Source organism: Prunus mume, linkage group LG6, assembly GCF_029339155.1.
Source record: "Prunus mume cultivar Tortuosa linkage group LG6, ASM2933915v1, whole genome shotgun sequence".
Taxonomy (NCBI): Eukaryota; Viridiplantae; Streptophyta; class Magnoliopsida; order Rosales; family Rosaceae; genus Prunus; species Prunus mume.
In genome coordinates, this window is record NC_142703.1 from 2,153,862 (window position 1) to 2,180,023 (window position 26,162).

Sequence of the window (26,162 nt, forward strand, 5' to 3'; positions counted from 1 at the left end):
TGTAAAGACAGGAAAATCTCTCAGATATACATATATAAGGGGACTTAATCTTCTTCTTCTTGATATCACGAAACCTTCAATCCACTTCTTCTATGGCGTTGCCATTGTCGACTTTTTCATCCCAGAGTGCCTTTGTCGACTTTTCACCTCACGACTTCCGCCATTCGACTTTTATCCTGAGGCTGCCATGTGCTATTGTTCCCTCTTCCGGACTCCCTCTTCCTATTATGTTGGGCTTGTGAGGCCCAACTCAGCTTTGTTTGTTCTGATGGGCCTTGGTGGATGTGTCAATTTTGGCCCAAACAGATATATTCTAGCCACCCTTCCACAATATTAACCTGTTTAAAGAAGAAGAAAAAAAGAGAAAAAGAAATGGTAATCAGTGCATTGCATATTATAGTTTTGGTCTTTAATTAAGCAAGACGTGCAGTTTCTGTTTGTGTTTGTGCTGAGAAATTAAGACAGTTTCATTCCACTTACAAAATTTTGAGCAATGTCAATACACTTTTCTTCTTTTCTAGATCCCAACGATCTAAGTGGATTGTAGTGTCTCCACTTTCGTTCAATTTTGTGAAATGTGAGAAGTGTAAAGTGGAACTCAGAACTTGAAATGATCGGGAAGAAGAGAACATTGCATTTCCCGAGTTTTTCAAGTAAGTGTTCATACAGGGCCCTATGCCAATTTGGTTCTAGAAAGGTTTGCATGTAAGCCTGCCATCATTGAATGGCAATTTGTTAGTATATATTTTTCGAAAACTGCAGTGTGTCTGTTTAAACAACTTTGAATTTTCAAAATAATTCTTACCCAAGTCCATGTAGACATGTACTGTGGACTATCTGTCTGCATGGGCCCTATTTTCTCCTCCTCTATTTGGATATAGGCCTCAATAACCTGTTTCACATTGATTGGAGAAAAATGGAATTATTAACGGGTAATATAGGTAGCACAAATAAAAAATGCAGTGCAAAGTGTGTGTTATAGAATTAGTATTTTATACTTACATTTTGTGACAGTTCCTGTGTCCCATACAATATCTTTGATATCATGGTTTGTCACTTTCTCATTATCGAGTCCTGCCCAAAAGTTATCACTGCGGATTCGAATACATGAAATTCACAAGATTAGTTTTAGTTTATTGTAATTAAAAGATGAAAGAGTTGTTCTTTTGGAATAGAGATATTACCTAGGTTGAGTACTTAAGTAGTATTCTTGAATTCTGTCCCTGTCCTCCTTTGGAATTTTCTGCCAAACCCTCTTTTGACCCCATCCTAGTTTTTTCTTTGTTGGCTTTTTTTTTCCTTCATCTTCATCATTTGATTCTTGCATACCTACAGGTATTGAATCATGAAGGCTCGTTCCTTTTGGGGGATCAGGAATTGGATTTGTGGCATCGGGCTGAGATGCCTCTTGTGTTAACTGCAGATTGAAAGGAAACTAATTAGAAACTCCATTTGATAAAACAGAAACTGCAATGCAGTTTCCGTTTCTGTAAAGCAGATAACACACTGCATTGCAGTTTCTATTTGTTTGCAATGTAAAACAAAAAAAGCAGCTTGAACTACAGTAATTGCATACCACCTTCTGATTTTGAGGATCCTCTTATGTTGATTGCTCCTCAGAAGAGATAAGCTTGAATTGTGGTAGTTCTTCATCATCCTTTTTTGCCTTCTTTTTTGGTTTCTTATTTTTTTCGTACACATAGCAAGATGCTTGAAACCTCTTTCTTTCTCTATTCTTCAGCCTTAGTACTCTTGAAGGAACATCAGGTTTTGGAGCATCTTGCTTCTTCTCTTCTTCTTTCTCTTCTTATTGCTTCTCTTTTTCTTTCTTGTCTTCTTCTTTCTCTTCCTCTTCTTCTTTTTGCTCTTCAACTGGTTGTCTTGGTTGTGTTGTAGGCAGATCCATCTCCATTTCAAAGACTGTTGGGTCTGAGAACAAGCTTTGAATTTCTACCTTGTACTTTTCTTCAATCTCCTTTTTCTTGGCAATCTTCTCCTTGTCAATACGAGTTTCCTTGCCTTCCAATTCTGCAATCCTCCTTTTTAGATTTTGTATTTCCTGAAGCTGAACTGTAGATTCCACTGTCATGGTGGCAGTCAAATATTCTTCATTATCTAATTTCTCTACGTATGTTGCCAACTTCGCTTCCAACTCCTTTGATCTCTTTTCTCCTTGGATAAATATATCCCACAATTCCTTCATTTTCTTCTCACTGTCTTCATTTATTTCATCCTTCCACAGTTGTAATCTTTCTGGGCAAATGAAGGTAGGATCTTGACGTTGGCGATAGTTGATTTGGTCTGTCATGGACTTCACCAAGAGGTCTTGAATTGCAAGAGGTTCATTTCCAGCTTCATTCTCAAACATTTTCTTCTTTCCATCCTCTTTTAATTCTGGAGTTTGATCAGCATTATCAGGTTTTCCTTGGTCTTCTGCTTCCTCTGCTTCTCTTTGTTGTCCTTCATCTTCTTTTTCTTTTTTCTGCATATTGAACGGAAACTAATTAGAAACTACACTGCATTGGAGGAAATGGAAACCGCAATGCATAATTCTTTGTTTAGAGATTCTTATACCTTGAAAAGAGGGTCTCCTTCTTCTCTGGTAGTTTTTCTCCTTTAATATGCTTTCAAAATACCCTGTACAATGAGATTGAATGATTCAAAATTACATTGGATAAAATACAAACTGCAATGTAGAAAACACAAACTGCAATGCACTGTATACATATTTTAATTACCTTGTCAACAGTGTCTTCCTCTTCCCTGGTAGTTTTTCGCTTTTTAGGAGTTTTAAAAATACCCTGTACAATGAGAATGATTTAGCATGGATTCACATTCAAGATACATTAAAGTAGAACATGCGATAAATTGCATACCTCGATGTCATTCAAGTCCTTTATTTGGTTGAATCTTGTGTGGAGTTCCACAAGACTCCATTTAAGAATGGCAGGAGTTTCTTTCTCCTTGCCCAGGATTGGTTGTATTATGTTTGTCCTCTCACACAGTAGAAACTGCACAGTTCAAAAACAAGATATATCATAAAACAGAAACTACAGAAGAACATGGCGTGAAATGAGCAACATTCAAGAAGCACAGAAACTGCAATGCAGTTTGTCTTTCACTAAAATGCAAAAAAGAGAATACACCAGAAAATATGCATCAACTTGACATAAAATTGAAAGATCAGCATAGCCAAAACAATAACTACAAAACATAACAGAAACTACTGAACAACATGGCGTGAAATGAGCAACATTCAAGAAGCACAGAAACTGCAATGCAGTTTGTCTTTCACTAAAATGCAAAAACAGAATACACCAGAAAATATGCATCAACTTGACATGAAATTGAAAGATCAGCATAGCCAAAACAAGAACTACAAAACATAACAGAAACTACAGAAGAACATGGCGTGAAATGAGCAACATTCAAGAAGGAAACTGCAATGCGTTTGTGGTTCACTGCAATGCAGTTTGTCTTTCACTAAAATGCAAAAATGAATACACCAGAAAATATGCATCAACTTGACATGAAATTGAAAGATCAGCATAGCCAAAACAAGAACTACAAAACATAACAGAAACTACTGAACAACATGGCATGAAATGAGCAACATTCAAGAAGCACGAAACGCAATGCGGTTTGTGGTTTATCTGAATGCGCTTTGTCTTTCACTAAAATGCAAAAATGAATATCCCAGAAAATATGCATCAACTTGACATGAAATTGAAAGATCAGCATAGCCAAAACAAGAACTACAAAACATAAACATGAAATTGAAAGATATATCATAAATTAGGTTGGAAACTGCTTAGGATAAAACAGAAACTGCATTGCACTAAAGGGAAACTGCATTGCCTAAAACTCAAAATGCATTGCATAAGCCACTGTTTACTTACCAATATTAGGATAATGCAACCCGAAACAGCTCCTATAGAGCCTTCTCCACCCTTCTTTGCTTTTGCTTTTGCTTTTGCGACCAAGGATTCATTCATGTAGGCTGAAACAGCTCTTGCCCAAGAATAGCTTGAAAGTGTGTCTAGATTCACACAGTGCTCAAATACTTTCCAATGCAAAGTAGATGAAGCGTTGGCAAAAAGGAATGTCATGCAGAGGTGAACGAATACTAGGCTGACCACCTCCTTGTCGTAGTCAACTTCTTCTTCTTCTACTTCTTCACTTCTTTCTTTTCTTTTCCTTTGTTCGTTTTCTTCTTTTGCTCTGCCTTGGCCTTTTCTTTCTTCGGTTGGTTTGCCAAGGAAATTGTCTTTAGTAATTCTGCTTCTACCTGATTTTTTGATGGTTTTCCCTTTTCTCCAAAGTGCCTTATTCTGAAGGTAGAAGTGTACTTATCATTGACAAGTTGGACAGATTTTCCTTCATTTGGCACCCTAGAATCGAGTCACTGCATTGCCTGTGATCTTAAATGCTTCGGTGCCAAATTTGAAGGACTTTGTATCCGGATCAAATTTCTTGAGCAGCTGTACTAAGTCAAGGTCTGACTTATTCATGTTATTCATGTCGATTCTCTGGTTGTAAAACAGCTCAATCAAGTTCCAGAATGGGGTTTTCTTGAGAAGCTTCTTCTGCCGTTCGTTGAGCTTTTCTTTTACATCCGTAATGATGCTGTTGAAAGCGTTGCAATTGCACCGAAATTGGACATAGTCTGGGTGCTTTGCTTTCCGATCATAATTTGGCTTTGGCTTTGGCTTTGGTTTACTCTTTTGAGCCATCATTTTGAATCTTCGCTTTGGTTGGTTTTGAGCTTCCTCCTTTTGTGGTGACATTTCTTGTGCCATTTGTGATCTGCAACAAGAAGGGATGAAAATACTATTAGGACAAGTAGAGATAAACTACAAGCAAACAGAAACTGCAATGCAGTTTGTGGTTCACTGCAATGCAGTTTGTCTTTCACTGCAATGCAAAAATGAATATACCAGAAAATATGCATCAACTTGATATGAAATTGAAAGATCAGCATAGCCAAAATAAGAAGTACAAAACATAACAGAAACTACAGAAGAACATGGCGTGAAATGAGCAACATTCAAGAAGCACAGAAATCAGAATGCAATTTGTGGTTCACTGCAATGCAGCTTTGTCTTTCACTAAAATGCAAAAAACAGAATATCCCAGAAAATATGCATCAACTTGACATGAAATTGAAAGATCAGCATAGCCAAAACAAGAACTACAAAACATAACAGAAACTACTGAACAACATGGCGTGAAATGAGCAACATTCAAGAAGCACAGAAACTGCAATACAGTTTGTGGTTCACTGCAATGTAGTTTGTGGTTCACTGCAATGCAAAAAACAGAATATACCAGAAAATATGCATCAACTTGACATGAAATTGAAAGATCAGCATAGCCAAAACAAGAACTACAAAACATAACAGAAACTACAGAACAACATGACGTGAAATGGAAAGAAGTATAAATAATTTAGCAGAAACTACAATGCTTTCTATTTTCTTCAAAGTGCAGAAAACAGTTTTGATGCTCTTTTTCTTTCTTTTGTGATTTTTCGGTTTTTAGAGGTTTTCAAACCAAAACTAAACCCAAAACCTAAACTACATTGCAGAATGAAGAATGAACAGTAAGTAAAATTTCAGAACCCTAAAATCGAAGGCAAATTTGTGTTAGGGTCATTTTCTTACGATTTTTTCCCCAAGAGAGTGCTAAACCCTTCAATCGCCGTTGCTTGTTGTCGCTCGTCGCCGCCGGTCGCCGGTCGCCGCTTCAGATTTTGGGGGAATAGGTTGGAACTTCGAAAGAGAGAATGAAGAATCGGCTTCCGATCGTTGGTGGTCTTCGGATGGTCGCACGAATGGGTTGGTGGTCTTCGGCGATCGTTGGTGGTCCGGAGGTTTCGGAGGTGAAGTTGCAGAGGTTTCGGAGATGAAGTTGAAACGTCCGCGAATGGGTTGTGATTCAATTTTGGTTTCGCTTGATGTCGTTTTGGTTCGGCTTTTGGCTTGATGTCGCTTTTTTTTGATTTAAAACTAAATACTGAAAATGGCATATGTTGTAATTTTCATATTTTGTAATGGTATTTTTGTTACATTTTGGTTTTTTGCCTTTTGCTAATTAGACTAAATTGTATTTCTTTCTACTAAATTAGTAAACTATATTATGCTTTAAAACTAAAGCTCCCATTAAACTTTTATCTTCTATTTTTTGTTTTTTTTTTTGTTTTCCCAAGTATTAAACTGTTATCTAATGAGAGCCCTAATTGTAGCGGGCCCGAGGGAACTCAAGCAGCCCTCCAAGTAAGGTTGCCCCCAGACGATTGCGACCGCAAAAGATCTAAAACTTGCACAAGTATCTAGAATAAAATGGAAGTGTTGAACCACACGGAAGCATCTAAGACCCGATTTTCACTTTTTACCGTGCATTTTCACTGTTTACGGTCCATAAACTCCATCTATAAAATCACACTAAAACCCCTTTCCTTTCGTTTATAAACCACTCTCTCTCTCTCTCTCTCTCTCGTTCGTCTCGCTCGCAAGTAAACGCTGTTTCTGGGTGAAGATCAATACGCCAAGATGAGGTGTTGTTCTTAGCTCCTAGTTTCTTTTAATTTACATTTTAGTGCTGATTTTGTTCATTTTTCATTGTTGAGTTTCATGTGAAGCATAGGATTTTAGCTAGGTTTTTAATTGTTTATTTTCAATTTTTTTTTTCCTGTTTGGTTGCTTAGAAAGTGAAGGAAAATCAGTCATCTGTAAGTATGAGAACTTGACTCTGCCTATGGGGGATGGCTTGTTTTGATTGTTGGGTTCAGTCGCTGGGTATTTTCCTTGATTTCCTTTTCTTCACCTTTATGTATTTCTCCGCAACCAAACAGGAGAGGTCTAGGGTTTTAATTATTATTTCTTCCCTGGAAATGGTCATTACATATGCTGCGATTTAACTGACTGTATTGGTCGAAATATGTTTTTTCTTATTTTCCATCTTTCTTTTTCTCTGCAACCAAACAAAAAGCTATGCTTTTATTTTTACAAAACTGAATGTAGTGAGATTTTGGTGAAATTATACCAGACCCAAATGGGAAAGGGAATTTGTAAATTTTGATTTCTTATTTTTCTGTCCGTCTCTTTTGTACGATACGATGATGCGTATACAGAAAACTTATTCAATGAATGCAACTATGTTTAATATTGCACTTGTACAAGTCTTGCTTTTCCATTTTTATTTTGTTACTCCTTTAACTCTTGTTTCTAGATTATTTTTGTTTTTCGTGCTTAAACTGCCATATTGGTGAATAGTTGTGCAGGAACGCTTGGTTAGTGTAGGATCTAGTAGCTACAAGCTTTGGCTTGATGAATGCTAGTCTGATTTGTCTTACAGTACTTGCTTCAAGAAGTGAACTATAATGCTAATTTTGTAGTTATTGAAACTGCTACATGCATGGGTTTCCATTTTCTTCATCATTTTTTGGTATATATGTATATTGTAACAGTTTACTCCATTGGTGTTTATATTCATTTGTACTAATTTTCATTTAAACATGTAATTTTCAGCCGACATCCTAATGTGAAATGGGCCCAGAGGTCTGATACGGTCTACATAACTATTGACTTGCCGGATGCCCAGGATGTAAAGCTTAACCTGGAGCCTGAAGGAAAGTTTTTATTCTCTGCTACTACTGGACCAGAGAAGACACCTTATGAAATTGACCTTGATCTCTATGACAAGATTGATGTAAATGTAGGTTTCCAATTGCAGCCATTACATCTTAATCTATCTTTACTACTATATCGGATTGTTATCAATTATGACACTAACTTATCTTTTCCTTTGCAGGAGAGCAAGGCTAGTGTTGGCTTGAGAAATATCTGTTACCTAGTGAAAAAAGCTGAGGATAAATGGTGGAGCAGGTTGATTAAACAACAGGGAAAAGCTCCTGTGTTTCTCAAAGTGGATTGGGATAAATGGGTTGATGAAGATGAAGAGCCGGAAGTGAAACCTGATGAAGGTGGTAAGTGTTTCTTGTATCCTTCCTAAATATCTGCCCCTATTGGCATAGTTTCCTGGAAAAATTCTGACCGGTTTTCATTATATGTAATTTTGGTTTTCAGCTGGAAACAATATGGACTTTGGAGACTTTGATTTCTCCGTAAGTAGTCATACCATCACCTAACTATCACATTATATATGTTAAATTATAGTTAGCTATACCATCAACTAACTATTGAAGCTTGTATTAAATTTTTCATGAACATAAACAATTGCCTTTGTCCTGTTATTTCAGAAACTGAACATGGGTGGCGGCGGTGGCTTCAATCCTGAGGCTCTTGGCATGAACATGGGTGGCGCCGGTGGCTTCAATCCTAATGCTCTTGGCATGAACATGGGTGGTGCCAGTGGCTTCAATCCTGATGCTCTTGGCAACATGGGTGGCCCCGGTGGCTTCAATCCAGATGCTCTTGGCAACTTTGATGGTGAGTTTCACAATCTATTATCCACTTCATTTTCATTACGGTTATGTGATTTTATTTTTATTTTAGGAAGTGGACTATTAAGTGCAGATAAGCTATAATATTACTGTATTTGACTTTTGATTTAATTGTCTAAAACTACCAGAAGAGATTGGTGATAGTGACACCGAGGATGAAATTGTTGACCAACCACCATCGGCTGCTGCACAATCTGATGCCAAACGTCCTGCGAGTGGTGAGCATGACGCAAAGGCTTCTGCCTGATGATGCAAAATGTTCGAAAAGTGGCAGGGTGTACTGCAAAGCTTGAGGGGTGAACGCCGTTCTTACAATGTTTTCAAAGCCAATGCTACTCTCTGTTTTGACATGCACTTGAATATGTGTTTTATTTTCTGACACACAAACTTTGTGAATGCTTTGCTTCCTTCACATTCACCAAGAGATTCCCTTTTCATTTTGTTTTTTATTTTTCCTGAGGGGTAGTCTAGTGAGAGGATTGCTGTTGGCAAGGCAAGCTCTGCTAAATTTCCACTTTTTGTGAATCGGATTCTGGCATTTACTAGGTATTAGATATCAGCTTGTTCATTACTGGTGATGATGATGTATGGTTTTTATTCATTATAGTATGCATCTCACTGAGATTCTAAACCCGGGATATTGTTGATTTGTTGAATATTATGTTGAGCTTGTTAATTGTGGCATCAAGTCTGATTGTTCAGTCTGCAATGAGTTTGATCACAGGATGATTAGGTAATCAGATCGTCATATGAGTAACTCGAAAAATGGTTTTCTGGGTGGCCTGGTTCTTCTCTTTCTAGTTCTTTTGCCAACTAAGTGCATGGCTATAGAGTACAATTTAGTGCTACAGATATTTCAGAGGACAACGAAAGAGAGGAATATGTCATGTCGAAGGGGGAGGGAAAGGTGCTATTTGAATTCAAATCTGAGATCATTATCTGCAGGCAAATGTTCTTACCATTGAATTATGATCTGTTGGCGTCGTGGTTTAACTTAATCAAGCCGTCTTTAAACCCAAAATGTTGGGTAGGTTTTTATTAATTTTATTGAACAGAAGGAAGTGTTGGTAATTTGGTCAGCGTACGTGTTAACCGAGTCCTTCGTCTAGAGTTTGGGTTGGAATAATACTTTCGTTCATCATGCAGATTTTAGATTAAACTTTCGGATGGTCTGGTTCACTGTCGAGATGGACATTGTGTTTTTTAAATTTATTATTGTTTGCCTCTTGCTATGTTGTCACGGGTCATAAATATATGTTACGAATTTTGTGTTTTTAATTTTGAAAATGAATGGAAATAAAGGTGTGCTTTTGAAGTTTAATTTGTAAAACAAATAAGAAAACGTTGAGAAAAAGGATGGGGTAACAAGTTTTTTTTTTTTTAAAAAATCTATTTATTACTTGCTTCTTGGCACGCACTCATGTGCCAACTGTTTTTTTTAATTGTTATAAATATATTTTTGAAAATAAATATGTTACAAATTGTGTTTTTCTGTTGTTAATTTTAAATTTGAAAATAAGTGAAAAAAGGGAGAGGGCAGGGAAAAAGGATGAGAGCAACTTAATACGACTCTAACAACTCGTTTGGACTCACTCCACAATATGATCTCATGATATAAATCATTCATATTTTAGGTTCTCATTTAAATATCATCCTTTTAGAAAATTAGCCAAATCAAATATCATTTAACTATTTGTGTTCGTCTATTTATTTGATCGTAGTTAGATGGTGTCTGATTTGGCTTTTTTGGTTGTTCCAATGGTGATTTTTGAATGATGACCTAAAAAATGAATAGTTCAAATCATAAGATGATGTTGAATAAGTCTAACCAAGAAGTTAGCATATTGATTTCCATTTGAGCACTCATATGTAGAATATTGAGCACTCACATATAGATTATTGTTTTCCGTTGAGAAGATAAAATTAGGGGTGGTTGCGGTTCAGTAACCACAAATTTTTGCCCAAACCGCAAATCAGTTACTGTGAATTAGCGGTTTAAAACCGCAAGTTCTTTTTGTGTCATAAAAATTCAATCTTCCACATTTTAAGCCTAATTTTGATGCTTCTTTTGAAGCCTTTTGAGTTCAATCATACTTTAACCCAAAAATATAAATTCACAACCTCAACTTCTCAAGCATATATAAATTCATAACCTCCTCAACTTCTCAAGCATTCACAACCTAAAGAAAATTAAAGTCACAATTTCAAGCATTCTAATTAAAGTTAAACTTCTCAAGCATTTACAACCTCAACTTCTTAAGTATTCCAATTCCAAATCCTTTAAAGTTACAAACAAAACAAAAAATGCAATGCAAAATGAATTAAAGTTACAACCCAAAGGAAAAATCCAATTCAAAGTTAATTAAAGTTATAAACTAAAAGGAAAATGCAATGCACCAATGTTACAAACTCAAGTGTAGGTGGTGGTGAGTGGATTTGAAGGACCCCGTTAGAGTTGTTTGAGCACCAATGCTATCTACAAAATGCAATTAAAAAAAAAATATATATATATATATATATATATAGTCGCGGTTTGCGGTAACCGCAAGTTTTGAAAATTAAATATCATAACCGCAACCGCAATCGCAAATGAGGTTCAGTTCTTCATACCGCAAATGTTATTCGATTTCCCGCGATTGTGGTTCCATTGCAGTAAATTATCGGTTGATTTTTGCGGTTTTTTGGTCTAAAATACCACCCTTAGATAAAATGCAAAGCGCCCTGTTTTTGGTTTGTGAAATTATAATGATTCGAATTTAACAGATCATTACAATTCTAAGGCAGTAGAAAAACAACTTTTTTCAAGTACAATAGAGTTTGAAAATTCGAATAAAAAATAAATTTTATGTATTGAGTTTAAAAAATAAAATGAAAACTATGATTAGCGAAAACAGAGAGCATCCCTAATGCACCAACAAAGGGCAGAAACTACGGAAAGATCATGGAAAATATGGGTATATATTTCATCCATAAATTTCTTTCGTCACATAATTTTTTTCAAGAAGATTATACCAGTTAAGCCAAACCTACTAAAATGATCCAGCTTATGGAATAATCTGAAAATTGTAACATAAATTGACCTGGCAGTAGGATAATTCTATTACTCACACCCAAAAAAAAACCAAAAAGAAAAGGCATAACAAACTAACTCAAGAAAACACTTGATAAGGCGTATGAAAATACAAAATCCATGATGCGTTTTCAATTGACAAACCAGCCATCTTCTCCACTGTGCAATGGCACAAGGCCACCAACTGAAGCAAATCAAATTGCAAGAACATTTCAAAAACTGGGATAATGACATACGAACTACACCAAAACACCAATCACCCTGTTAAGCAAATATGACAACCAGCGCCTGGTGACTGTTCTCCCTCTTGATAGGACATAGAATGCCACATCAGCTGTCAGGCAGTCTCATCACTACTTCAGATGGTGGTCGTAAAGTGCAAACCATCTCTTTCGTCTTCCCAAAATAAACCTGCAATAGGTAGATCAATGACATAACTTTAAATTCCAAAGATAAAATTCAAAGCCTTTATAAGCCCTACTGTCTAGCCACAACTGCAGAATGGTTCAAGTCCCTGTCGGACGGCTAAGTGGTAAATCCACTGCTTTCAGAAGGCATGGCTTAAGTTCAAGCCTGGGCTCAATACTTTATTGAAATATTGTATAGCTCAAACTGAAGAGCAGGATGTAGAAAGGTAAATCCACACATAACAGACCACAGTACCTGATCCAGTGAATTTCTCAGCTTGCTCTCCATTTCTTCGATCATTCTTCCCATGTTACAAAGATGACCTTCTTGAACTGAGAGGTGCATATTCATCTACAAAGCCAACAAGAAAGAATAGTTTATCCACCCCAGGATATCATACAAACAGTACATGAATGGTAGCATAGAAAACAAATTTTGGGTCATCATTTAAAGAACAAATCTTGTGCTTAATCTAAACCATCTCACCCTAACACAATCAACAAAACATATTGAGGCTCTGTTCAATTCTACGCGCATATGGAGCAAAGAAAAAGAAGAATTTCGAAGTAGCTTTGTTTTAAAGCATTTTTAGACCTTTTTAGCATTTTGATTCCACTTGCTTTCCAAGAACCAAACAAAGAGTAAATGCATGTGGAAAAACTGAAATCCCTATTAAATGCATGTACAAGTAACATGAGTCCTTTTTCCAAAAACTTGGGGGCCACATCATGGACTATTCTCTTCCAATAAGACGAGGTAATTCTCTACAACATAACTCCAATAAATAATCCCTTTACTTTCACACTGTTCTACCCCTGTTATATTATTTCCATTTATCCTCTTTTCCCCATGTTAGTGCATCTTTAGGTCTTCATCTTCAGTGCATATGACCAAAAGAATCTTATAAGCTACATTAGCACAGGAACCATCCAACCAGGCATTATTTCTCTTTTGGTGGGGAGGAAGGTTTCTCTTCCATTTTTGTTATTGATCTTTTTCACCCGAGGTTGGCAGGGTGGCGGGGAGACCTTAGGGCCACAAAGATTTCACAACACTCATTGGTGCACATTAAGTTCTTCCTCTCATAAATATCAAAAGAGACAGAAGATTTTCCATTACAACATTCAATAGCTAAAATGTGTATTTGTAACAACAAACAAGAGCAATAGTTCGCTGATAACAACTCCATCTATTTGAAACACGTTTATCACTTAAATGTCAAAGCCCAAGAGGCATTTAGATGGGAGACATACCAATCCATCCCAAACGGAAACAAAATCAAGTATGATTACCTGTCGTCTAATTGATCCAGACAAACTGAATGTGCCTGATGACTCATTGTCTGTAGTCAGAGACAGCATGACAGTGCTGGTTAAACGGTAATGGGATGTTCCTTCCTCCTCCGGACCCACCTAATGTAAAAAACGAAGTTCCCAGAATGATTGGGAGAATAAATGACAAACAAACATAATGAAAATTTAGTTGAAGTGTGAAAGGGAAGAGAGCGGCAGAACTACATGGAGACCCTCACCACAGGTCTATATTGGTCCAACCGTGACAAATGGAGTTTACCTCAATTACATGTATAGCATCCCATGCCCCCTCCTGCAGATAACCTCTGCGACCTTGACCTGTCTTGGAGCCGTCTTCATTCCCACGAATAATAAAAATCAGAAATAAGGAATATAACAGAAAAGAAGTTGATATTTATATCTGCTTGGAGATGGTTCAGGCAGTAGACCTTTTTTTATTAAAAAGCAGCCTACAAAACATTCGTTATCATCCTCCCACATGTAAACTGATGAAATTCCACCTTCATAATACCTACCAAATTACCGGTCAATTAAGCCGTGGTAAATCTTCAAAATGAAACAAATAAATGAACCATTATGCTAAATAAATTGCATGAGGATATCGTCTAGAAAATTTGGTTGGTTTTGAAAATTAGATAATAAGAAGAAAAAAGCATTGTGAAGGTGGTTAGATTATACAATTCAACGACTAACAACAATAACACAAGAACGAGGTAAGTAAAGGACCTCACTGGTCACGATAAATGGCAAAGATGTCGTTTGCTTCAATTTCAAGTTTCCTCAACTCTTCAGACGGGAGGCTGCCGTCTTCTAATGGTGGATGATATTTATTTGACCAAGGTGATCTATATAGAAATATAGCAACACAAAAAAGAAAATACAAAGATGAGTCAGACAACTGATATTCATAGAATAGAACATAAAAGATAAAACAAAAAAGAAAGCCAAAAAATTAAACTGAAGATGTAGCCCCGGTAGCCGAATGCAAAATCAAGAGATTTTGTAAATTGATTTTGAATACTTTACAGAAGCAGAATCAAAGATAGAGCAAAAATGAAAGCAGCGGTTTGAGAGTCTCTGTGTGTGTGAAATAGATAGTTATACATGCATTTCATTTGCCATATCAATTATATCTGCATGCGTGACAAAAAGAAAATCAAATTATACAAAACATCCAGATTCAAAAATCAAGGCCAGATCTGCTATATCTAAAATCTCCCACAAAAATGCCACTGTTAAGGCCTATTAGATCACAAACCTAACAAGAAGTCATCAATTTTGACTGTTCACAGAACAAAGATTGGAGTGTTTTTACCTGTAAGAGTCTGCATCTCTATTATATTCACACAAAATGAACTCCTTCCCATACTCCATATCGCACAAAACCTGCTTTTGGGAAATCAGTGCAACACAGTGAGTTCAAATGCTGCTATTGTAGTTGTCATTACTTTTCTTTCTCGAATTTCAACAACCCATTTTTCCTTCCTTGACTAAAATGAAACCCTAAGAAGCTGGTAAGCCAAAGAGAAAGAAAAACTGAAAACTGAAAATTGGGTTTTGGCGTTAGAAAGGTGGATTTTCTCGGGAAACAAACAGACGGACCTGGAGGGGCTGATCGACTTGAGAGAGGAGATCGGAGGAGTGTTGGGGCATAAGGGAGAGGAGGGCGGAGAGAGCCGTCTCGGTGTGCTTGGGAGGCATTCTCCGCATCAATCCCATCGCTGCTTCCATTTTTTGTTCCTTGGTTTTCTGTGTTTCCGTTTCTCAGGTGAGGGCTGGCTGGCTCTAAAACTCCCTCTGATATTTTTATTTTTATTTTTTATTTTTGCTTTTGCGTTTCCTTTTTTGATTTTGGGTTGTTTGTTTGTTTGTTTGGATGATAAAAACTCAGAGAAGAGAAAAGAGGCGCCTTGTTTTGTTTGACCCGAGTTTCCCTCGCGGGAACTACTCCATCACATACCCTCCTGGCCTAATATTTGTATTTATTTTTGTTTTTTTTATTTATCAATTTGCCAAATTGATATAATTTAGTCAAAACATTAAGTGCACCAATGCTAAATATCTCTTTAAAGTCTTCAATGTTGAAATAATATATAAGTAGTGATTAGGACAACTGTCCATGCATGCATGAACGACTTTCAACCGTTGATGCATATACAATTCACAAATACAACAACTAAGAACTACATATAAGAACTACATATTTGTGCATGAAGAACTATCCTCAACATTTCTCATAGGGTTGTGACAGCCGCTAAGGAGTTTGAAATTCAAATTTATGGTCAAGTTTTTTACTTCATAAGATTTACAATGAACAACCCTCAAGATAATTTGAAAAATTAAAAGAGAGGCATTTTCCAGTATCTCAAAGGGCTTGTAATTATGAAAAAAATCTATGAAATCATTTAAAAAAACTCGTTTTCAATCATTATCATCGAAAAAAAATGTCATATCTATCTTTCGTATTTTGAATAATTTTCATAATTGAAAACTACTAATGATTAGTAAAGAGAATTTGTTTGAATTAATAATTAAAGGGTATTTTAGGAATAATAGTGGATGGAAAGATAAGATTGTGTTTTTTCAAATTTACATGGTAGGTGAGGAAATAGAATAATGGGTGGAAATAATATCACTCTAAACAAATTATGTGAATTCCACGTTAAAATCCGTAATGCAATACTTAAAAAACTAGATATAAATTTATTAGGGGAGGAATAGTTTATCCTTTTTCCATTCCTCTATTCAATATTCATACTTTTCCCTATTCATGACTTTTTAAACTTTGTTTAGTAAAAAACTTCAAGTGAAAACCGACTGCAGTGTTACTAATCATTTCTCCAACAATGATGCGTGCTATTGCTATAACTGATGTCTTCCACCTTCTTCAGCCTTTCAACCCATGCCATTTGTCATCCTTCAGCTTTATAGACAAAGAAAAAGGTGGCAAAACTTTTTCACAACAATGAAAAAAGTTGAGTTGATTGGACATTGCTTTCTGAATGGGGGCCCAAAGCATCTACAAGGAGTCGGTAAAATTATTGGGCTTTGTGAGGCCTACATTCTTTGTCCATGTTCCTTTTTATCTATGTTATGCTAGCATGCTAGCCGTTTGGTGTAGTATAATCCCGCCAGCGAATGAGGGACCTAGTTTATAAATCTGTTCACGGAAAGTGATTTGGATCTGACTAGCAGTATTACATGTCAATCATGCATTGTGATGCATTCTAAATTTCCCACATGACAGTCCGTAATTGACTTGGAATACCGACACAATAGCATACTGAAAAGATAGTGATTTGGATCTGACTAGCAGTATCACAAGTCAATCATGCATTGTGATGCATAACTTTCCCAAATCACAGTAAGTAATTGAATTAGAATACCGACACAACAGCATACTGATGCAAAGTAGTTTTCCTTGCCACGAAGAGTGATTTGGATCTGACAATGGAAATTCCGAGTAGCAAAGGCTTGTGGCGGTTTAATAAATAACAAAAGGCTACAAGGGATTGTTATACTCCCAGGTAGGTAGAATAATCAAAAGCTCAATGTGTTAAATTCATTCCCACTAACAGAAAAAGTAACAAAAAAAATCGCTAGTAAGAAAATTACATTGATAACAAAATCATATAGCAACATTTATGCAAATGAAACAAATAATTTATCAATACAACATACTGCAGTTCAATGGTAGAATCTGCTATACTTTTGTAATCTCCAGATATAATATTAATGAACTCTTTAGTCTTTATGTCGTGTGTTTAATTTGGCACGTCTCTCTTCATACGATGCTGGGATCAATTCAAGCAGAGTTATGAGGCAGCATTAGAAATATTGGAAAGGAATTATGCTAGCAAGTAGAGAAGAAATAACATCGTCTGGATGCAAAATCATTTCATATGAAATTAGTATATTATCCTTATTTTTAAGATTTATTATCTCACTTGTTTAAAGTATTAAGGGTAGACTTGGCATTTCAGCTATAGTGCATGACAAAGCATCTTTTCTTCAAATTAGTATAGATGAAAGAGTACAAAACAGAAGACAAGGTGTCTGCTGGCATATAGGATCTGACTAGCGATCTCTAAAAAGTCATAAAAGCCATACAAAAATTGCATTGAAAATGAAAAGACAGCAAGAACAAGACTACACAGCTTTCGGATTGGATAAGATAACAGAGAATATTCCTCGAACTCCAGAAATACCAAAGCCCATGAGAAATCATGATAATCACATTGAACATTATGATCATGATACAATACACACAACATGATGTTATCTAGACACTCTTGACATTATATTAAGTACATAATATAAAACAAGCCACCATAAAGTATAGTGTAATACATTCCAGCTCTTTAATGAGGATGCAAACTTGCAAAAACATTTCATTTATTGTAGTGAACAGTTCTATGTAATTTTCAAAGATAAAGTAACACTTACGCTCAGTTGGCCGTGACATGAGAGGGACATGGGAAGATTTTTTCTTGACTGTTCCATTATCCAAGGATCTCTGATCTGAGAAAACAAAGGTCGTCTCAGTAAGAGATAAATATACAACAAATATTATATGGTTTATTGGAAATAATATGAGGAATATTGCTTTCAGCACCTTTTTCTATTGGCAAACAGCTCTGCAGAGCCTCGTGGAAGATTGCTGCTTTGAGATGATAATTTTGACATTCATTTGCCAAGTGTACACGCAAAGCTTGCATAGAATCTAGGAACACAAGTAAATTAAACATTTAGAAGTTGGAGAGTCATTGCAATTTGCACGGGCAGTTCTTAATTCAGCAAGCAATATTTGAGAGAAGAAAATGGATGTGACAGAACGTCAACACTCCAAATTTCAATAACTCGCAAACAAAGCATATGATGTATCAAAAAAGTACCTGACGAACAAGTGAAGTTGAGACCCTCAAATTCACAAGACTGAAGAACCAACGGGATTTCCGGGGCCATGCTGTATTGAGGTTTTCTGGGGATTCTGTCAGTATCCAATAACGCATCTATCACCTACAAATTAAAGCAGTTTGCCTCAGTTACACTCATGAGTTGAACAAAAATGAAAACTTAACGTAGAGACTGCATTTTGGAAACTGGAAAGCATTTTGAGAAATATGTAAGGTTTCATAAGGCAATTCAGAAAGCGTATGTGATAATGCAAGAGAGGCATCTGACTGGATGCAATTCGTTTGCATGTGTGGAAGCATGTTATTGATGTGTGATATCCAGATAACTATTCTGTACCAGTACAACTTTCACCTTTACAGTGTTTCTGGCTGCACCTCAGTTTTGTGCACATGCCAGGCTGATTGTTTTAAGAGATTCAAGAAACAAATAATTTTGAAGTAGTATATCTTAACAGCTTAAACAAGTTTGATATAAAAACTTGAGAACCCAATCAAGAAGACATTTGGTACGCACATCAGGAGATTCATGACCTTGGCCGATCAAGAATAGTACAGCAACCATGCATCGGACTTGGTGCCAGAGGAAAGCACTACCTTTAATTTTGATAGCCCAAAGCTGGTTCTCATCACACCTGAAAACAATTGCAAAATTATAAAGAAATACTCATGAAAGTCCATTCAAGAAAGTCTCAATACAGAAAATTCTTCTTTTGGGCATGTTGATAAGATTAGAAACTGAACTATGAGTTGAACAGATGACACCAAAGGCATAAATTGGAAAGTGAGATTCAGAAACAGCAAGAATCAAATCAGGTTTTACCAGAACACAGGTTTGAAATAGGTCAACTCCTAACTGAGAGATAGGAATTGAAGTCTTGTAAAAGAGAGCAAAGATCATGTAGCACTGAATTGAAGTCCAGAAACAACTTTCACACGTTAATTTAAACTGTCTAATCTAGAGAACAGTACAAAAGGATTTCGATGCTGTGTTTGTACCATGGTGGGGAGATGGACAATCACATCTTCTGCTCAAGGCAAAAGGCTGTGTTTGCACATGCTGCTTGCATATGTATGAATGTTGCCGGACAAAACCCATAGGCTACACCCAACACACACATGGATGGAGGGGGAGAGAGAGAGAGAGAGAGAGAGAGAGAGATGAAATATTCATAGAACTTGAACAAATACTTGTGCCTCACTTGTATAATTAAGCAATTAGGGAAATGTGAATTAAGTCATTTAAAAAGAGAGAGAGAAAACAGGGTCAGAAAAATTATCTACCCATGTCAACCTCACATCACAAGGAGAGATTGCAAATGAAGTGACTTTCCGCCTATAGTTGTGTACATTTAGTGCATCCATTTTACAGAAGTTTCTGAAGTCATGCTCGCCAATAAATTTCCTACCAGCACTCTCCATAGCCTGGCTAAACATGAAGCAAAGAAACCAAGTTTCTCATTCTCTTAATTCCAATAAAAGGAGCACAAAATGTGATAATTGAAAGAGAAGAACTGCGCACCAAGAGATTCAGATTTTCTCCCCAAAATAAATAATAATACTCCCTGCCCAAACAGCTAAACCTGTATTTGACAAAGGAAAGCAACAAATAGTAATGCATAAGATCATTACAGTGAACTTTAAAAAAAAAAAAGGGAAAAGAAAAAAAGAGGGTCAGTACAGTTACATTATACAGTGAACTAGCCTCAACCATGTAAACATCACATATTAAAAATGAAAATATTGTCTTGCAGTTACACAGATGATGGAGTGCAGAACTCAGTTATCCTCAAATGAACTAAAATCTTTCCCCAACTTTGATCAAGACAATCATTGTTATCGGTCAGAAAATACAAGACAGCTTACACAAGGAACAAATCAAGACTTATTCACCCTCTTCATAAAGGGCAGGGTGATAGGCTACAAGATTTCATTTACCCCATGTAATACACCAACCATTAGAAGGCCTAAAATACCGATACCTTTTGCACATTAAAGGAGCTTTAAAAGCAGCCCATCTTGTGAGCACATTTGATAAGCTAAACTTCACTTTTTCCATTAAGAAATGCCGTTTTATTGCTACAAGCAATGTGCCTCCAGAATTTCTGGCTGTGACGATTTGATAGCCAGGCATTGGCACCTAATTAAACACTTCGGTGCAAGCGTTATGCGAAAAGAAGCTCCAAGAAAATTTAGCCACGATTTGACATACACAAGAAAAATCATGGCATAACAAATGAAGCTAATCAACAGAATGTAAAGCCTCCTTATTTAATTGATCAGTGGGTGACAGTTATTAAGCTTAAGAATCATGATGCCGTTTTGAGTGCTCAATGATTTCTTAGGTCAATTTATACTAGATACTATAATCTAAAACATTAATACATATACTTCCATTTTGGGGTTACTAATTCACATGGTCCATGGGAAATTCATGAGAGCATAACTAGGTGGACAGCTGGCAGCCGGGAGTTTATTCATTCTGTATCTTAAAATGTACTAGTTTCACTAAAGAAATACCACCAAAATAAAAAAAAACAAATACCAACTACTCAGAGGAGCTGTCCTCTCAATCGGTTTTTAAGATTAGTATTTTTCATTTCTAAAGAAAAGAAAAGCAGGACACACTGTATGATAAGTTCTAACAAAAGAAGTATCGAACAACATTAACATCTCAAAATAGTAGCGAAATGAATACAAGGTAGACAAACCTCGCATTGAAACCCAATGGAACAGGACACCAGCCAAAAACTCGAATATCATCCGGAAGGGCTCGATTCAACACCCTCACATAATCGATTTCACCTTCTGAGAAAAGCACGAAAAAAAAGGAGCATGTGTTATTCAAATGGAATGTGGTTAGTCAAAATTGATCTGAAACTTAAAAGATAGCTTGTTCTTTGCCATGCCGATCAACTTCGTTAATGGTGTGTGCCATGACACTTGGCTAAGCGATAGTGCCAAACTTTGATTAAAGCCTCAGCTAACAAAAAAGTACATTAAATTAACGTGGTGAACAATGCCCCCATCCTATTCCGGACATCATCCTACAAAGGCGGTGTTGTTTATTTGAGATAAAACTAGATTCTAGACCCCGCTTTGGGGGAAAGGAATTGTATATTGACCTCGTTTGCTAGTCTGGTGTTTGTATATGGTTTGCCCTAGGTGCTTTGTATGTAGTCTTAGGTGGACTGCTTGTGTGAAGAATGAAAGAAGAGCACAGGGGGTCAAAGTGACAAGACACAGGGATCGTGTCGCCATCTGGACTCAGCTGAACAGTGCATACCATTTTAAAAAACATGTCAACTATTCAAAGCCTGTCCATCTCCTTTTGTACTTCTTTTGTCTTTTCACTAAAGTTCTTATATCCTATCAAAAACGAAAAAGCTGCTAACCATATTGCTCTTTGAAAACCATTTTTCTCGAACCTTCATTGTTCTCACATGTTTCCTTGAGGTTTGATCGTAAATAGAGAGCGATCACCTGCATCAAATAATTGCAATATACTCAATAAATCAAATACATAGTTAAGTTTGAAAATAAAATACAGAAAAGCAGCAGCATGAGAGCTAGCATCAAGCAAGGTTCTTTTCTTCCTTTTTTATGAGGAAACAAAACTATCAAGCAAGGTTGCAAATATCTGATATCAGTAGTCTGTATTCCTTAGATAAAACCATTAGTCCGGATCTACAGATGGATCGGCAAAAAATAAAAAATGACAATAACATTAGATTAATACATGGAAATTTTGAATTAAAGTGATGGAAATGTTAAAGCAATCAATAATTCACTAACCAAACATGTAAACTACATACGATAGTATATCTATTGTAAACATAAGATGTATAAAGGTAAAGCCACTTCGCACCACTGATACATGACATTGAGACTTTTATATTATGTAGAGAAATATCTTTATTCCATTTTTTATAATAAACCTTGACGGTATGAGCTGAAGTTTATTACTAGATATTAAAAATAAAAATAAAAATAAAAAAAGTAAACCTTGATAGTGTAATGTAATGAATTTCCAAACACACATCAAGACTATGCAACTTACACTGGGCGAACCCTAATTATCTCATTCTTGGATGGATGATAGGAAGGGATAGAAAGACGCATTAATGGCAGGTGCATAACTACATCCAAAACTTCTCTACTTCCATGAGTTGTTCTCAATATTATCTGGACCAAAATGGTATCCCATCTACTGTATTTGAACCCCATAGGAACTCCTTTTGGTATTAGAATTTTATATGCATGTCTATCTTTCACTAATATATTTCCACCGTAATCCACATTTTCAATCTTGGCTTTATCTAGGATAGCAGTTGGGAATCTACTTCTAGCATCTTGAGCAGTGATGCTGACTTGAGATTCAGAAAATGATGCTAGAATAATTCAGTGTGACCAATTATTGAGGAATACACAAATGACAAGCATAAGAAAACCTCAAATTGTATACAGTTGTACCAATTTTACAATTATCAACCTGCAAAATTCAAATAGAAAGGTTTGGTATCAACTTACTTGCCCAACAGCAGATACTCCCTTGTCTGTCCTACCACATCTGGAGTAATGTGATTCCTTCTTGTCACCGACTAAAAGCCTTGTCTTTTCAAGAGCTTTAAAAATTTCAGACTGTATATTATCCAGAGTGTAAGATGAAGACAATACAGCATTAATTTCTGCAAATTACAATTAATTATATAAACCAATAGCTACCGTGCATTCAACTTTAAATATTGAAGGAAGTCTTATGGATGAAAATGCTATATTTCATATTCATACAAATGCAAAATATGTACAACAGTACAATATATAGAATGATATCGCTTATGAAATACCATAAAATATCAATACTGAGCGAAATTTTTTTTTTAAACAAATTTGTATACTTTAAAGTTTCAAAGATTTGTAGAGTTTAACTACATTTTTAGAGTACTATTACAAGTAGTACCATAACCAAGTCTAAAATGGACAACCGCAAGCATCTTTGAGGGCAAAAATGCAAAAAGTAAATGCTTTGAGTTGTGCTCAAAAAGAACAGATCAATTTACCACAAATGAAGATTCTGACATTCAATGTAACATACGTTGCTTATCTAGTTCACATTTCCATGCATATTTCAGGCACAAACTAGGAAAAAAATAATAATATGAGAGAATACCTCAATAGTTGGATCCATTTGTGCCTCTGCAGCAAAACCATAAAACCTGTAATGCAGAGTATGAAAGCCCTTAAACATTCCATTATCATTATGAAGGGTATTAGGTTCTTTCTAGCCTATCGATCATGCAATGCTGTTCTAGAAAGCTTCTTCGATAAAGTTATCAAAAATGTATCTGGGAGAAAGAAACTATTGGGATGAAAATGATAATACGCTCTTAAGAAGAAAATGAAACAGCCTATATTTCTCTACACCGCATTGTCTCTCAAATTCAACATTCAACTACCTTTCTGTTTATTGTTCTTTAACTTTCAAGACGTAATGGTGCCGGGAGGTGGGGCTGGGCTTGAAGATGCAGTGCTGGAATTTAAAAATAAAAATAAATTTCATCTTAGTGGCAGATTGTACCTCTGCCCAAAGTACATGACTTTCAGAGCAACATATCTCTTGCAGTGGTGATTCATGATCCTTGTGTCATAACCTGTGTACAAACAGAGATATTTAAAATTTGAATAACTACAATAAACAGCCATTAAGAAACAACATGAACCACTAGACAAAGAGAGGGATGGTGCCACGGAGAGGGAGAGAGATTGAAGGACTTAAGCATATATATATATATATATATATATATCTTGGCATCTGGTAGAAAATAAAAATTCTTAATTTTAATTTGAAAAGGAAAAATCAAAGGGAAAACCTGGCACTTTCTCTTTTACTATCTCCTTGGTGATCTTCTTACTTCCAGAGTTTGATTTCCTGCTTGTCTCCAGTGAACTATCACAACTTACAGCAGAACGCTTGTCCTCTTTCTGCATCATAACATGTTCATTTTCACAAAACCAAAAAGATCAAACAAAAAGCCAAAATGGAAACACCAAGAAGGAGATTTTCATTTCTTTTTCCCTTTAGTAAATCAGTCTAAGGTCCTGAGACAAACCTTTTTTCCGGCTAAAAGTACAATGCCTTTTTTCTTTTGAGTTATGCTTCTTGTCTAACAGAGTTTGTTAAGTTTAATCCCTTATTTAATCAACAGTGTCCCTACTTCAAAGGGTCACTCTACCTTTTTGAAAAATTACCAGTAATATCCTTGTAATAGTCAAATTACTAAACATAAAAACTGAAATGTCATCCCTTTGAAAAAGGTATATCAACAAATAGAATAACCCACCTCATGACAGCGACAGTTTGCAAGTTGAGATGAAAACTTGGCATTCTCAGCCTCTAGTTCCTGAATTTTGAATTGCAAACAAGTAAGTATAACTATGCATTTGTTAACACATGTTACTTTGGCTAATTCTGGGAGTATAAGAATTACCAGAAAAGACAACTAAAACTAATGTATTAGAAAAACATTGGAAGTGGCACCTATTAGTAACACAGAAACTATCACACCCTTATCAGCACCTACAACCAGAAGATAGAAGGTAAAAGACCAAAGATGCCGCCCAAAACTACTTCTTTGAATAGAAAACAATTACAGTTTAGGATGGTTTTATTTAAACCATAACTCGCTCAGTTGGGCCCCCTTTTTTCTATGTCAATCTTTGATCAAAATGTTACCCTTGAAATAAAAAAAGGGGAGATGCAAATTATTTCTAAAGGGAAAAAACTGATCTCATAGCAATGATTAAAGGCTAAAATTGCAATATCATTAAAATTCTACACCAAATTACTTTCTCTTGTAATGACACTAGACTCTCTCCTTTTGTGTTTATTGTAATATTACGATATTAGGGCCATTCCTCACTAACACGGTAACACCTCCTTATTAGCCTTCTGTTCCTATGATTTTGTAAACCTTCTTCTCATGTCCCAACTAATGATCTTCATGATAGTATCATCTTCCTGCCTGGCTAAAACTACTCTTCCCATAATTGATCTCCAACTTTGAATTTTCGAGCTCTCTTGATGCAGGACAGCGGATATAAGCTGCTGTCCAGCGACCCAAACATACCCAAAATACAGAGAATAGAAGGATAAAGTAGTAGAATCGAAGTTGGAACGAAGATAATTGAGTTCTAGGGCAAAATCCCAACAGAAACTCCATAGACTAACGTCTGAAATTATATTTATCAACAAATTTATACTAGAATACAGAAAACCTAATTGACATAGGAAATTAATCCAAATCCTAGTAAGAATAGGAAAACAAAAAGTAACTAATCGAGAGGCTAGGTCTTTTGGGCGATTCAGACGACAACCAAAAAAGAAGAAGAAGAAGGAGGAAGAAGGAAGAGAGAACCCACCAGCAATCGCCGTCGCACCCATCGCCGTCGCCATCTCCATCTCCATCTCAGATTCATTTGGTTGGGTAAGTTTACGCAGGTCAAGGTTTTCTTCTTATTCTTTTAGTAAGTTGCTGTGTTGTTAATTAGATTATTGATAATATTCTTTAGGGTTTTTAACCCTAGACATAAAACCCTAGATATAACTTTGCCTCGAGTTGCAATTGGTCCCCAAACTATTAATTAGATAAATAGTTTCAATTGGTATTATCGTTCAACTCTGTCAATTTATCTATCAAAGTGAGGGGGTAAAAGCGTCCTTTTGGGTTCTTCATCCATCATTGACCCCACTCCACCTTCTTCATCCATTATCAACCCTAACAACTCTACCTCCATCTTCACAAGTTTACAATACAAATCCACAAAGAAAAGGCGAAATGGAAAAGGAGAAGGTTTACTTAAGAGTAAGTAATTAAAAGGACTTGAACAAATTTAAGATTCTCTTCTCTTCTGCCATTGTGGAGTAAGAGTAATAGATAGAAGGATAAGCTCGCTCAAGAATCTCTCTTCCAAAACGGCAGCCACACCCACCCCTT

At 36.0% G+C, this 26,162-nt stretch overlaps 4 protein-coding genes and 2 pseudogenes across 11 annotated transcripts; 1 reads left to right on the forward strand and 5 right to left on the reverse strand.

Moving 5' to 3' along the window:
• Window positions 1-431: 431 nt before the first annotated feature.
• On the reverse strand, window positions 432-2,478 carry LOC148915803 (uncharacterized; annotated as a pseudogene). The gene is made up of 5 exons (XR_016127697.1): window positions 1,577-2,478; window positions 1,185-1,417; window positions 1,031-1,091; window positions 806-892; window positions 432-711 (listed from the first exon to the last, which is right to left on the reverse strand). The product of XR_016127697.1 is annotated as an uncharacterized LOC148915803 (transcript).
• A 138-nt stretch (window positions 2,479-2,616) lies between these two features.
• LOC148915804 (uncharacterized) lies at window positions 2,617-4,109 on the reverse strand. The gene is made up of 4 exons (XM_089054206.1): window positions 3,900-4,109; window positions 2,877-3,011; window positions 2,739-2,801; window positions 2,617-2,637 (listed from the first exon to the last, which is right to left on the reverse strand). The coding sequence occupies exons 1-4, from the start codon at window positions 4,107-4,109 to the stop codon at window positions 2,617-2,619; spliced, it is 429 nt and encodes a 142-aa protein (XP_088910332.1).
• Window positions 4,110-4,126: 17 nt separating this feature from the next.
• On the reverse strand, window positions 4,127-4,845 carry LOC148915805 (uncharacterized; annotated as a pseudogene).
• Window positions 4,846-6,127: 1,282 nt separating this feature from the next.
• LOC103336178 (co-chaperone protein p23-1-like) lies at window positions 6,128-9,095 on the forward strand. 4 transcript variants are annotated; one of them, XM_016795403.2, is made up of 6 exons: window positions 6,128-6,556; window positions 7,530-7,716; window positions 7,813-7,987; window positions 8,088-8,125; window positions 8,261-8,450; window positions 8,593-9,095. In XM_016795403.2, exons 1-6 carry the CDS (start codon window positions 6,552-6,554, stop codon window positions 8,709-8,711), a joined length of 714 nt encoding a protein of 237 aa, XP_016650889.1. In that variant the 5' UTR covers window positions 6,128-6,551; the 3' UTR covers window positions 8,712-9,095. The 4 variants fall into 4 exon arrangements, with proteins under 4 accessions (XP_016650889.1, XP_088910133.1, XP_088910134.1 ...); XM_089054007.1 differs by having other exon boundaries at window positions 6,414-6,556; window positions 8,596-9,095; XM_089054008.1 differs by having other exon boundaries at window positions 6,414-6,556; window positions 7,813-7,984.
• Window positions 9,096-11,609: 2,514 nt separating this feature from the next.
• On the reverse strand, window positions 11,610-15,124 carry CPB (Subunits of heterodimeric actin filament capping protein Capz superfamily). The gene is made up of 8 exons (XM_008239207.3): window positions 14,858-15,124; window positions 14,571-14,641; window positions 13,987-14,100; window positions 13,684-13,766; window positions 13,515-13,588; window positions 13,235-13,354; window positions 12,198-12,293; window positions 11,610-11,945 (listed from the first exon to the last, which is right to left on the reverse strand). The coding sequence occupies exons 1-8, from the start codon at window positions 14,984-14,986 to the stop codon at window positions 11,865-11,867; spliced, it is 768 nt and encodes a 255-aa protein (XP_008237429.2). The 5' UTR covers window positions 14,987-15,124; the 3' UTR covers window positions 11,610-11,864.
• Window positions 15,125-16,839: 1,715 nt separating this feature from the next.
• Window positions 16,840-25,752, reverse strand: LOC103336176 (Pseudouridine synthase family protein). Of its 4 annotated transcripts, none has more exons than XM_016795458.2 (15): window positions 25,588-25,752; window positions 24,510-24,569; window positions 24,039-24,150; window positions 23,747-23,819; window positions 23,339-23,384; window positions 22,699-22,809; window positions 21,597-21,651; window positions 20,880-20,973; window positions 19,691-19,751; window positions 19,463-19,593; window positions 18,686-18,803; window positions 18,151-18,274; window positions 17,871-17,978; window positions 17,702-17,776; window positions 16,840-17,049 (listed from the first exon to the last, which is right to left on the reverse strand). In XM_016795458.2, the coding sequence occupies exons 1-15, from the start codon at window positions 25,642-25,644 to the stop codon at window positions 17,000-17,002; spliced, it is 1,275 nt and encodes a 424-aa protein (XP_016650944.1). In that variant the 5' UTR covers window positions 25,645-25,752; the 3' UTR covers window positions 16,840-16,999. The 4 variants fall into 4 exon arrangements, with proteins under 4 accessions (XP_016650944.1, XP_016650943.1, XP_016650942.1 ...); XM_016795457.2 differs by having other exon boundaries at window positions 20,880-20,976; XM_016795456.2 differs by having other exon boundaries at window positions 21,564-21,651.
• Window positions 25,753-26,162: the final 410 nt, after the last annotated feature.